Source organism: Tenebrio molitor, chromosome 1, assembly GCF_963966145.1.
Source record: "Tenebrio molitor chromosome 1, icTenMoli1.1, whole genome shotgun sequence".
Taxonomy (NCBI): Eukaryota; Metazoa; Arthropoda; class Insecta; order Coleoptera; family Tenebrionidae; genus Tenebrio; species Tenebrio molitor.
Genome location: NC_091046.1, coordinates 586,558 through 598,401, shown reverse-complemented (window position 1 = coordinate 598,401; position 11,844 = coordinate 586,558). Strand labels below are relative to the sequence as shown.

The window sequence follows — 11,844 nt, the reverse complement described above, 5'->3', positions numbered from 1 at the left end:
ATTTATTGACTTGTACATTCACCAAACCACACCAAAAAAATTAAATCATTAAAATAATTGTGCTTTGCCAAAATGGTTTCACGTCCAATTGACAGTTGCATACTATGGTTGAATGTTGAATGCAAGGGTGAACATGACAATGGATAAGGCGTAAATGTCATGGTGCGTTCATAAAAATCACTTACACACATCAAAAAGTCAATACAGAATATATTAACGTTAATTAAGAGTATGGAATTGATTTTACTTTACAAAAGTGAAATTCCATTTAAATGTACTCTACCGATAATACAGTTTGTCATTTTATCGAATTCGGGGAAGTGAGGGTGTGATTCTTGACGTTTCTAAGTAAACATAACCTAAAACCCGATCGAAAATGTTACTGAGACGAAATATCCTGCCTCGCACCATCTCCGACACCTTCGTTACTTTATTCACTTTCTGCATAATCCCCTTGGTCTACTACTTCGAGCTTTTTATCGTGTTGCCTCACTATTACACGCAATGGGGCCTCTGCTACTTGTTCCATTTCATCTGTGGCAGTTTCATTCTGTTCAACGTGTGTTCCAATTACGTCGCCATCGTCCTCTGTGATACGAGCATTAAAGGGAGAATCCTGCCCACGACGCTGGGACCAAATTCAAGATTCTGTGCCGTGTGTGAATGCATCGCGCCCCCGAGATCCTGGCACTGCAACATCTGTAACGTGTGCATACTCAAGAGGGATCATCACTGCATGTTTACGAGTTGTTGCGTGGGATACCACAACTTGAGATATTTTGTTATGTTTGTATTTTATATTTTTGTCGCAACCGTGTATGCTTCATATTACAATATTCACTTTGTGTGGGAACTCGGCGTTCTGGGTACGTTGGAGTCCATAATTAAAATTATTTTCCCGCTGGCGACTCTTTTTGTCGATTATTCGATAGAGCAAATGTATCTGTTCCTCGTACTGATTGTTGTGGTTGGGGGCGTTTTTACTGGAGTTTTGTTATACTATCACGGCGATTTAATCGTGAGAGGGTTGGTGACACATGAACGCAACCAAAGATTGGGTCAGTATGATCTCGGACCGAAACGAAACGTTGTAGATGCGTTGGGTTCAAGGTGGTACCTGGTATGGGTGTCGCCTTTTCTTGAGAGTAAATTGCCACACGACGGTATCACTTGGGACGTGAAACAATCAGTCAAGGCCAAATAATATCGAACATTTGTTTTTTGTTACTTAATAAGTATTCAACTGTGTCCTAATAATGCATTGTGATATTCGCACAGTTGGCACTGTGCAAACCAATCGTTGTTGCCAAATAATTTCAAAAAACGTACAAGAATCGATGTATTTTATTAGCAAATCCTACAAACTACAAGCGAGTGGTTAGCACCAATTTACAAAATTGCACAAATCACTGTCAATTTGGCAACAAATAATGTGTACCATTTCTACTTTATTACTTAAGGAATAATAAAACTCTGTTATATAATGGCACTCTCTGGTACAAATTATTGTAAGATATAAATATATCTGTGCATAACAGGAGAAGGTAACACCGTTACGTTTTATACTTTCACATAAGAATCACAATTGTTTCAATGACTGTTAATAAATGTGTTTTCTTAAAGTGGTGTTTTATTATTTCATTAGAAGACGGCCTCCTCTTGACTGTTTCTGTTCGGTGCCGACCGCATCTGAAGAACCTGAATCAGGCTGGCCTTCTCTCTTTCCAACGCCGATATCCGTTCGCTTTTTTTACTTACTTCCTGCAAGAAAAAGTTAATTAATCGTTGCTTTTTGCCGTGGTATTTATTACCTCGGTGAGGAGACGATTTTGCTGTTTGAGACGATCTGTCAGGTCTTGGGTTTGCGGGTAGTGGTGAACGGCCAAGTTTATGTGAAGCGGAAGACCTCCACGTTCCCAGCTGTCGGTGAGGGCGGCCAAGTGACGGTTGACCTCGAAGACGCGAGCTCGTTGCAGCTCCAGCCTCTCCTGTTGGGCTTCGGACCAAGGCTCCTTTAAAAAAACAATAATATTTCGATATATGACGACCTTCTTTATTTACTTTTTTTTTGCTTATCTTCGTTTTGCTACCTTTTGTTTTAATTTTTGATTCAGTCTATCACTTCGCTTTGTGTTTTTATTCGTACGTTTCGATGACCTTCGACGCCGTTATTTTTACGGTTATGTCATAAAATTAATTAATTGGTGAAGATGTGACCTGTTGCGGTATAACCCATATATGAGTGACGAGTACCTTGTGATGAACACAAAAGTTTATGTCCCATTGTAATCAGTCTTTTGTGTGTTACACCTGCATTCAGACCAAAATACCAGCCAGACTGCAACTTATTGTGCGATAGCTTGATACAGGTGCAGGTACAATTAAAGGAAACCTCCATTGCAAACAGGAAGAAGCAATGAAAAGATAGGAATTAAATCATTAATGTAACTATTTTGATCAATAGCAGTTCAAGAAAATACAATTTTAGGACGTTTTTTTATTAAAGTGAACATTAAAATGTGTAAAAAATGCATTAATTTTATTAAATTTTGTTTGGTAAAGCTATTGTCGGTGAATGATGCCCATCGGATAATCGGTATTCAAATAAAATTTTAAAACTATTGAAAAAAGTATACAGCCTGTGCATTCTCAAACTCGAACATAGGCAAGTAACATTGTATTGAACGTTTTTGCTGATTCCTGCTCGCCAATTCAACTTACAGCTAAGGTAATTGTATCAGCAGAAAGATGAAATTATTGCGCTTAAAATGATGCTAAAAATACGGTTAAAGATGCGGTTTTTATTTTAGAATACTAATTTAAATCTTGGTGATTTTAAATATGATATGCCACATAAACTGAATGCACAATGTTAATTGCCTATGTTCGAGTTTGAGAGTGAACACCCGGTATAAGTTGGGTAGGTACGTACCGTGTCTTCTACAATAATGTATCAAGTTGACTCTGGACATGTCATTGACTAAGAAGGTCAAATATGTAAACTGTTCGCGTTTTGCAACATTCTAAATATTATTGTTACAATGTTTAGAAAGCTGACCATAGGATGTGGATTTGTCTCATTGCTTGTATTATTCTTGACATCTTGGATTTGACAATAATGCTTTTGGTATTTTTTATTATCAAATTGAACTCATTTCTCGTATGCAATAGTATATTGTTATATAAGTGAGGAAAGGGATGCATTGCTAAACGAGAATGACAATTGGATCACGAGCGATAGCGAGTTGATCTAATCATTCAAGTTTAGCAATGGACCTTTCCTCACGTATATAACATACTATTTTTTCCAACGTCAAGAGCTTTCGGTTTATCTTGCATAGGTATTATCAATTTATTATTTTATACAAATCAACATACAAGTAAAATTTGAAAATCACGTTTCCATGCTTACAGTAAACAATAAAATTTAATTAATGAATGTCAAGTCGTGTTTTTACCAAAACTTGAAAATCAATCAGAATTTACTAAACAAATAGTGATGGAAGTATAGTTGACTCAAGTTGCAAAAAACCACTTGTCATTTGCAACAGCATTTTTTTCATATTTCTGAACCAAATAAAGGCACAAAGGGACCAGAAAATCATAGTTTGGGTTGAATATTTTCCATATAAGTACAGTTTTAAAGTAATTTCAAATGACTAATGCCATAAAAGTGCTGTTGCAAATGCAAAGTGGTTTTTTGCAACTTGAGTCAACTTTAGAAGATAGTGTTGTAAATTTACCAAATACAGAAATTAAAGAAGCAGCGAACTAGGTATCTTTGGAGTTATTACCTATCAAATCTCGAGCACGCTACGGAAAGGAATACAATGCGTTACTGAGATGGAGACAAGTAGTAAGAAGCGCTAGTTTGGCTTCAACGTCAAGCTCTGTACCGACACGTTATTTAGAAGAAAAAAACAGGAACATTTGGAGTTTTAATTCGTGTAAAAAATTGTCCATTTAATTTCTATAATACTGATAAAAAAGTTAAGTATCCTTGTAAGTGCTAATTGTTAATGAAGAATTCTTACAAATGTATATTTGAACGTTATTTTAAAGAAAGTATGTACATACCTAAATGGGGATCAAATTTTTGTTTTACTTTCCCCACTAGTGAGGGAAGTGATTTACTTTCCTCACATGTGATGCAAACGCCTACTTTCATCTCTAAATTGAGTGATGGAAATGTCATTTTCAGACTTGACGTTGGAAAAAAAATATTTATCTTTATTCTAAACTCCACAACCAGTTCCACTTTATAAATCAACAAACATAAAAGTAGTAAGTACTTATCTATAGTTATCATCTGACAATCTTTTGAAGTTTTTCCTTCAGAAATAGTTATTTAAGATATAAGTGTGAATTTGGGGCCAATGCGCAATCTCATTATGTTATTACATATTTGTCATTTGTTTTTCCAGCTAACTTAATTTGGTTATTACATACATTATTGTAACACTTGGTACCCGTCATTTGTTTCAAAATGTAGTGTTATTTTTTAATTTTTTTTTTTATTTGAGGTTATACATGTCACACATTGTTGTTTTCAGAATAAAATTTTTATCAGAATTAAGTACTAAAAAAAGTATGTTACGCATTTGAAAATTTTTTTTATTTTTTGGCAGTTTAATGTTGAAGCTCTTGGGGCTTTACATGAATTTAGTAGGCCATTTTTTAGCCTATTCACAACCATTTAATTTGGTGTATAGATAATTAAAATCCTCCCATGAATAAGGGAGCTATGGACTCGTCTTTTTTTGGGGGGACATCCTGCATCTATATTATACATACATTTTTATCTTTCTGCACTCCTTCTCCATATAAACTTTAACTATGCCAAATCACACACCCCTCCGTGCGCGCAAAAAGGGGTACCTACAAAGTTTTTCCTTCACGTATTAATACATAATTACGTATATAGATGCTTTATCTCATGAGGATATCTATTATGTACTTGCTTATTGTGGATACAAATTGAGTTATCACTTATCAGTTAGCACAGAGACAGGAATCAGAAAAAGAACCAGAAAGATTGGCCCAAACCTACTGCAACGCGAATCGAGTAATTAAACGTCTATTTGTCTCTTCCTTTGCAAAGTCAATCATTAGATCAACACATATTATAATAACAAATTATGTAAATATTCATATTTTTAAAGCTAAATTTATCAAGTACAACTTTTTTCGCACAACTGACAACTGAGGATTTTTAATTGCGGCTATGCTAAAATCCGGTTCTTGACAATCTCAGCTGGCAGTGCAAAAAACAGTGTCGATTTTAGGTGTTTCGATCCATGTTTCTTGCATTGAACGTGGGTATGTGGAGATTGAAACATCGTTAACTTTCAAATATGTACGCCTCTTATTGTTAGTTGCGGTCCGCTCTGTGGTAAATTCGAATTATCTTTTAACGCATAGTAATCCACTTCCTAATCGTATACGGATTTCATATTAGGAATATTGGGCGTACCGAACAGCTTCGATAAGCATATTTTTCGAGCAAACTCTCATCATAGTCTCCTGTACATTTTCGGGGAATGGTCAATGTACACCCCTCAGACAACGAGTATTTTGTGCTGTCATTTAATTTGCCACGCAGTAAAGAAATTAACAGCCTATCACGCAATTTATAAATTTAGGTATACCTACTCAATCAGTTGTTTCAAAGATGAAGGAGACTACTTTTGAACTAGTGCCAATTCAAATAATGACTTAACGTGTTTAAGAATAATGTCCTCCTTGTCTTTATACAGTTAAACCCACTTTTTTCATGCTGTTTCATAATTTTTGTCTGAAATTACAATTGCCTGAATTACTCTTGTAGGTAAATGTGTTGGTTCGCCACTTAAGGTGGCTTTTAAATATTGAAATGTATCAACAAAAGCATTGGCTGTTGTTGATTATAATGTGAATTCTATTGTCGACAATAATCATCATAACATCTCCAGATGGTCTCTGATAAATTTGTAATACATATGTATTAAAAAAAATGAGGTAAAAACGAAAAATATTTTGTAATTAATTTTGCCATTTCCATTTACTATTAAAAAACTAAAAACAGTTGATAAATTTTGAAAACAAAGAATTATTCAAAATACCTATAAGGAATCGTATGAAAATATGTACTCTGAAAAATTAATTCGAAATGACGACTCAAATACAAATAGTTAAGTCGATTTAATTACGTTTCATATAAAAGTAAGCTGAAAGATTTAATTAAAGAAGAAGACGATGTGTTATGCTCTGGAATTCGAAAATAATAAAAATCAAGAAATTGAATATCTTTACGAGAAAACAATAGAAAGAACCGAACAAATAAAAAAAAGCAAATTTAATAAAAATGTTGGAATGTATTTGGATTAACTCTCAAGAGTAGAAAAACACGCAAAGGAATCGCTGAAACTTTTCCAGAGGAATTAAATCCTGGAGATGCATTCTTTGGTGGAAGAACAAATGCAATAACATTAAGGGTAACTGGAAAGAAATAAAAATACATACCAATATTGATAGTTAAGTAAAGTAAGTAAGTAAAGTCCATTCAAAAATCAAAAAACCACCAACGTCGCATTTTCCTCGATAATTACTATCGACAACGCTGTCTAGTGTAAAATTTGGTGAAACTTGTAATTTTAAGGTTAAATGTTTATTAAGTGTCTTGTTTTTCTGGGCATGTTTAAGTAAAAATAATAAGAATCAATAAATAAATGAAACGTGCTGCTAATAAAACAATATGAACGAAATTCAAAGCAATTGAATTTTATTTTGAATCAAATAAATGTCATAATTTATAGTTACCAACATAGTATGAAAAATATCTACCTAGGGTCTTTTAAATTTTATCAACCTAAAGAAACAGGTGGTGGTTTTTTGATTTTTGAATGGACTTTATGTATTTTGTATGGGTAGGTACGAGTGGTAGGCAAGGGTTAATAAAAAAAAAGAAATTGTATAATTTTGTGTTAGATAAATCAAATAAAGATAAATACATTTTTACGTTATGTAGATTATGTTTCAAAACAAAACAGAATAATTGTGGTCATAATAAATTCCAAAGAATTATAAAAAGGCTTCAAAATGAAGTTTGACATTTTGAAAGAAGATCAAATAATTTAATTACGGGAAATGTAAAAAAATATGAAAATATGTAAAACTAGAGACAAGTTGGAAAGATGATTTTTAATCAGAAGAAAATTTAAAAAAAAATGGAAATATGTGAAAAAAATCTGTAGCCAAAATATGTTTAAATTCCTTGGAGGGTAATTTGGGCAAAAACAAAACATGGATAATACGGAATACATATGTTATACCTAGATGTGAAAAGAGTTTATGAAACTACGTGTATCAGATGATAGACATGACAAGATAAACATAGATGAAACAAATGACAACATGTTGCAAATTAATTATTATCAACATAAAGATTACTATACATATAGAAAATAATAATAATACATAATACCTACTAATGTATTCATAGCCGTATTTACAACAAAAATATATTTGATGATATAAATGAAGAAGACGAAACAGAAAACAACAAACGATAAGTCCCGCAAAGTAAGCCCAGCGCCGAGGAGCTTTTCGCACGCCAAACATTCAAATAGCGCTCGCTCCCTTCCTACAATATTTTGCAAACATTCGCTGAACGCTCAGCCTCTTCACAGAAGCGATCCCGTTTCATTCTCCATGCTACATCTCGTTAAAATAGCAACAATGGTAAAACTACTCGTTAACTTGTGCAAGTTTTAATTATTTTTCTCGTCGAGTTGTCACAACTCAAAATACCAATTGGTCCGCGACGTGAGCACCATCCTGTCTGTCGTAGTTGTTCCCGTCCATCAATTTTTCTAAATGAGTAAATGCCATCACACGTCCGCCAATTAAATTCACGGGCAGACGACTTTCTGCGGTTTAATGAAATCGCTAAATTTTAATGGAAACGTCGTTAACTAGGCAATAATCGATATAAAGTGTGCCAACGGATGATTTTTAAAAGCGTCTTGTCTTGTTACGAAATAATGAAATTAATCTTTTATGTTCACACCGATCGATGTATAATTTCGAAACCTGCACGGGTTAGTTATTCAAATTACCGATGGTGGATTAGAAGTGACGCAACGCTCGCCCGAAACGAATCCCATTCAATTATCGAGATGCACGCGGAAATTCTCATATTTTAATAATGGTGAGAATCTTGCATTGAAGTGGGTTAGTAGTGTTATAAAGTTCACATCGGACACTCGTATTGCCTTGTCTTTAACGCGGAGAATATGGGTCAGTCGGAACAAACATAATCGATGTCGATTTCTTTGACCAAAGATGGGCATTAATCCGCCACGACGACATGACATAGATAAATGTTGATTTTTTAATAAGGGAAAAGTGATAAGACTACTCACCACGTGCCCCATGCGCCCCAAATATTTCATTTTCTCCTGCACGGCCGCCACTTGCTTCAGATACCACTCTCTAGCCTTTTCTACGGCGTTCAAACCCTGCATCAAGACGTCTTTCTCCTGTTCGATCTGTTTCATCCTCTTCAACATGTTGTAATCGATCCCGTTTTGTAGCGTGTGCCGCCTCGGCTCCCGCCGCCTCACGTTTGCCTTCTTCTGGTAAATCCCGTTCGCTCCGGGGATATCGCTCTGCGCCGCTTTTCCATCCCCCAGACTTCTCCCCGTCCTGAGCAGACCGGCCGCGTACTGCTGCGGCCTCTTCTCGGTTTTGTTCTCCTGGTCGTTCATCATCAGGCCCATCTGCCAATTCTGCAAGGCCGTCCTGATCTCGGCGCGGTCCATGTTTCCCATCCCGATGGCTGTCCTCGGGGGCTTGGGAGGTCCGTACAGCGACGGCTTGTTCACGTTGGGCACCGGCTTGTCTTGGCCGTCTTTGGAGAGGAGCTGGGGCATGCTGATGGTCCTCTGCTGAGCCGACATCACGTTGTTGGGCCGGATGGCGGCGGTGTTGTTCCAGTTTTGCTTCGGAGGGCCGTCGATGTCCAGGAGGGGGGCCGAAGGTGGGCGGTTGGTGGGCTGGACGCCCACGTCCGAAGCCCGCTTCAAGTTGTTGTCGTTACGTCGCTCCACTTGGTTCCGCAACAGGCAGATCTTCAACCCCGCGCAGAAGCGCTCGAAGGTCAGCATGCCGTTCGGGGGTGTCACCTTCCGGAGGCTCTCGAGCACGCCTTTGGGCAAACCCTTGGACCCGTCGTCTTGCCATCTGTTTTCTATGTCGGAGAAGTTCACCAAGCCTGACCTTTTGTCGTCCATTATGTCGAAGAGTGTCCGCATCGCTGTGACGAACTGCTTGGGGAGGCCGTCGAGGGTTGACGACTGAAGAGGCGACGACATCGCGGTCTGTTTACACTTTTTTTTCTCGTTTTCGAATTCACCAACTGTGATGGTACCGTGCTCGTTCGGCGGTTCGGTAGTACTCGACTGTCGTTGCGATCGAGCGAGATTGGTACTCGGTTGGTCACTCTCCTTCTCGCGGTGAGACGTGGCCGGAGCAGGTATACAACAACCGCAGGTAACTGTATAGAGTTAAAGAACTGTGGAGTGTGTAAATGACCTTGTGTTTTCGATTCGGTATTGGATGATGGCGGCAGAACAAGGTTCGAATTGCGTGATTGTGGCATTGTTGAGACGTGACACATCTGACACAAATCTTGCTCCAGATGAATAATGAACAATGCGGAAAAAATGTCACAATCGCGAACCGATCACATTTTTACAATTACACTGTGATCCACCAGAAAATCATAACATGAGTAGTCAGTCAGATACAGTGGAAAATTGGAAGATCTAAAAATCGTTGTAAGATCACTGAAATATCCAAAAAGTTGCTTTACTAGGAATACCTACCAAATGAAGAAATCAAAAATTCTGTTTGGCGTTTATTAAAGGAGAAAAATCTTTGGAATTATAGGAAGTATACCATAATGTGAATGGCTCGGCAACCCATAACATATTTCATGATACGATTGTTTCAAAACTTCATTAAAGAGGTTTTCTTTTTTACCTTTGTCTGTAAACTGTCTTTTCACTTCCTTATTTAGAGGATTCCATAATTAAATGTGTATGAATAAACACTAAGACCTGAAGAACTGAACTTAAAAGCAAACATCGGTTTCTGCTTTACGTGATTATCCTTTTCTGTTTTATTAATCATATGGGGTTTGTAAGTTTACAGCAGTTTATTTAAAGAATCTTAAACAGATTTTTCATGGTTTGTAAGCCGTTTGTAATGTTTTCAAACATTTTTGGTGATTTTGCAAAATTCCAATTAAAAAACATATCTACCGATTTGCACTGGTTCAGAAGTATCGAGCGATCCATTGAATTGTTATTAAAGTTGGCGCTGGAACTGAAGTCGTAGGTCTTTTTGAATCGATACACTCATTTGTGTATAAATTAATGTTACAAAATGCTATCAGTGGAGTCAAACGAAGGGCCCGTTTGTGCTTAGAACAAAATGGTTAACACTTTCAGCATCTGTTGTAACATTGTTTAATAAAATAAACATTACCATTGTAATTTTTTCTTAATCCCTCGAATCCTTAATTCGCCATTTTCTGTTTTACAATTGTCATTAAATGTGACGTTTGCCGCGATAGTTCAAAATTAGACATGCGTTGACAGTTCCAGCGCCAACTCTAATTACAAATTTAATGGATCGCAGGATAGAAATGTCGTTCAGGGTTTAACTTTACTCTGTTGGTTAAAAACAAATTTGTTTGATATGAAAAATTTTATATCATCTTGACGTCATTTTTGGTGTTTATTTCTAAAATAGTTTCACAATTTTTACATAGTTTTTTTATCTCCTAATCCTAATACTGTAATACTGATATGAATTTGAAAAATATGTAAGAATATGTTTTTCGGTGATCGTAGTTTTTAATAAACTTTCTTTTGTTTAATATGGGATAGATTTTCACTTTATTTTTGCTGTACGTATCCTAAAGATTTGGAGAGTTTTCTACGATTTTTATGGATATTTTAACAATTTTAAAATTTTCGGTCCAGAAATGAAATCTAGCACTCCACTATGTTCATTAATAAAAATTAATAATAAGTACATAGGTACTTTATTTTTTATTATTGGTAAAGTACTGTTGCGATCAATACATTTTGGACGCTAGTGTCATCGTGCTGTCATATATTCTAAAACGACCTTTATGTATTAATAACCTTAATTTTGATTGTTGTGTCAATTTTGAAAATGTGAATGTCAGAGTTACCGACATGACATAACATTCAAGAAGTTTTAAAAATCAGACAAATGGAATAGAACGAGGTTTTAACTAATAGAAAATAAGTAAATAAATAAACTTAATATTTTGCCATCGCTCATATTGACAAATTGTAGATAAATTTGACAATTTCATCATTCATGTGTGACAATTTCAATAAAGCATGATTTAGAGTAATTTTTCTTATATGACAGAAAAATGATGTCTAAAATTTAATGATCGCAGTTATGATTTAATTTCGAGGTTATGCAACCAGGTATACAGCAACATTTACTTTACAAAGTATGTTTTGTGCTTATAACACTGAAACACTAACAATTAACGATTTACAAAAAGATTGAAAATCGATATGAACATGCGAACAAAAGCGGTATTGTCGAAAACATAATGACGGGGTTGGAAAGGACATGAAGGACGGATTAGAGAGATGTGCGAGCAAATTCGATCAACTTGTTCCATGCCGCACAAAACGATATCTACCTACACATACGACAAAACAATTATTTTTTGCTTAAAAGATTTTTAATTTGAAAAAAAAACGTCCTCCAATAAAATGGATATTGAAAAGTTACATAAATTCACCATGA

The 11,844-nt window shown here is 35.7% G+C and overlaps 2 protein-coding genes across 2 annotated transcripts; one reads left to right on the top strand and one right to left on the bottom strand.

The window, feature by feature from the left end:
• Positions 1-187: 187 nt before the first annotated feature.
• On the top strand, positions 188-1,622 carry LOC138141376 (probable palmitoyltransferase ZDHHC24). Its single transcript, XM_069062098.1, has one exon. It carries the CDS (start codon positions 377-379, stop codon positions 1,202-1,204), a length of 828 nt encoding a protein of 275 aa, XP_068918199.1. The 5' UTR covers positions 188-376; the 3' UTR covers positions 1,205-1,622.
• On the bottom strand, positions 1,327-10,059 carry LOC138141374 (suppressor APC domain-containing protein 2). The gene is made up of 3 exons (XM_069062097.1): positions 8,403-10,059; positions 1,812-2,012; positions 1,327-1,761 (listed from the first exon to the last, which is right to left on the bottom strand). Exons 1-3 carry the CDS (start codon positions 9,351-9,353, stop codon positions 1,642-1,644), a joined length of 1,272 nt encoding a protein of 423 aa, XP_068918198.1. The 5' UTR covers positions 9,354-10,059; the 3' UTR covers positions 1,327-1,641.
• Positions 10,060-11,844: the final 1,785 nt, after the last annotated feature.

Excerpts from the sequence above, each read along its gene's own strand:
- LOC138141374 (XM_069062097.1), bottom strand. The coding sequence starts at position 9,353 with ATGTCGTCGCCTCTTCAGTCGTCAACCCTCGACGGCCTCCCCAAGCAG. Across the intron at positions 2,013-8,402 it reads TGGGGCGCATGGGGCACGTG|GAGCCTTGGTCCGAAGCCCA; the intron begins GTGAGTAGTCTT and ends GTTTTTTTAAAG. Across the intron at positions 1,762-1,811 it reads AAAATCGTCTCCTCACCGAG|GAAGTAAGTAAAAAAAGCGA; the intron begins GTAATAAATACC and ends TTTTTCTTGCAG.
- LOC138141376 (XM_069062098.1), top strand. The coding sequence starts at position 377 with ATGTTACTGAGACGAAATATCCTGCCTCGCACCATCTCCGACACCTTC.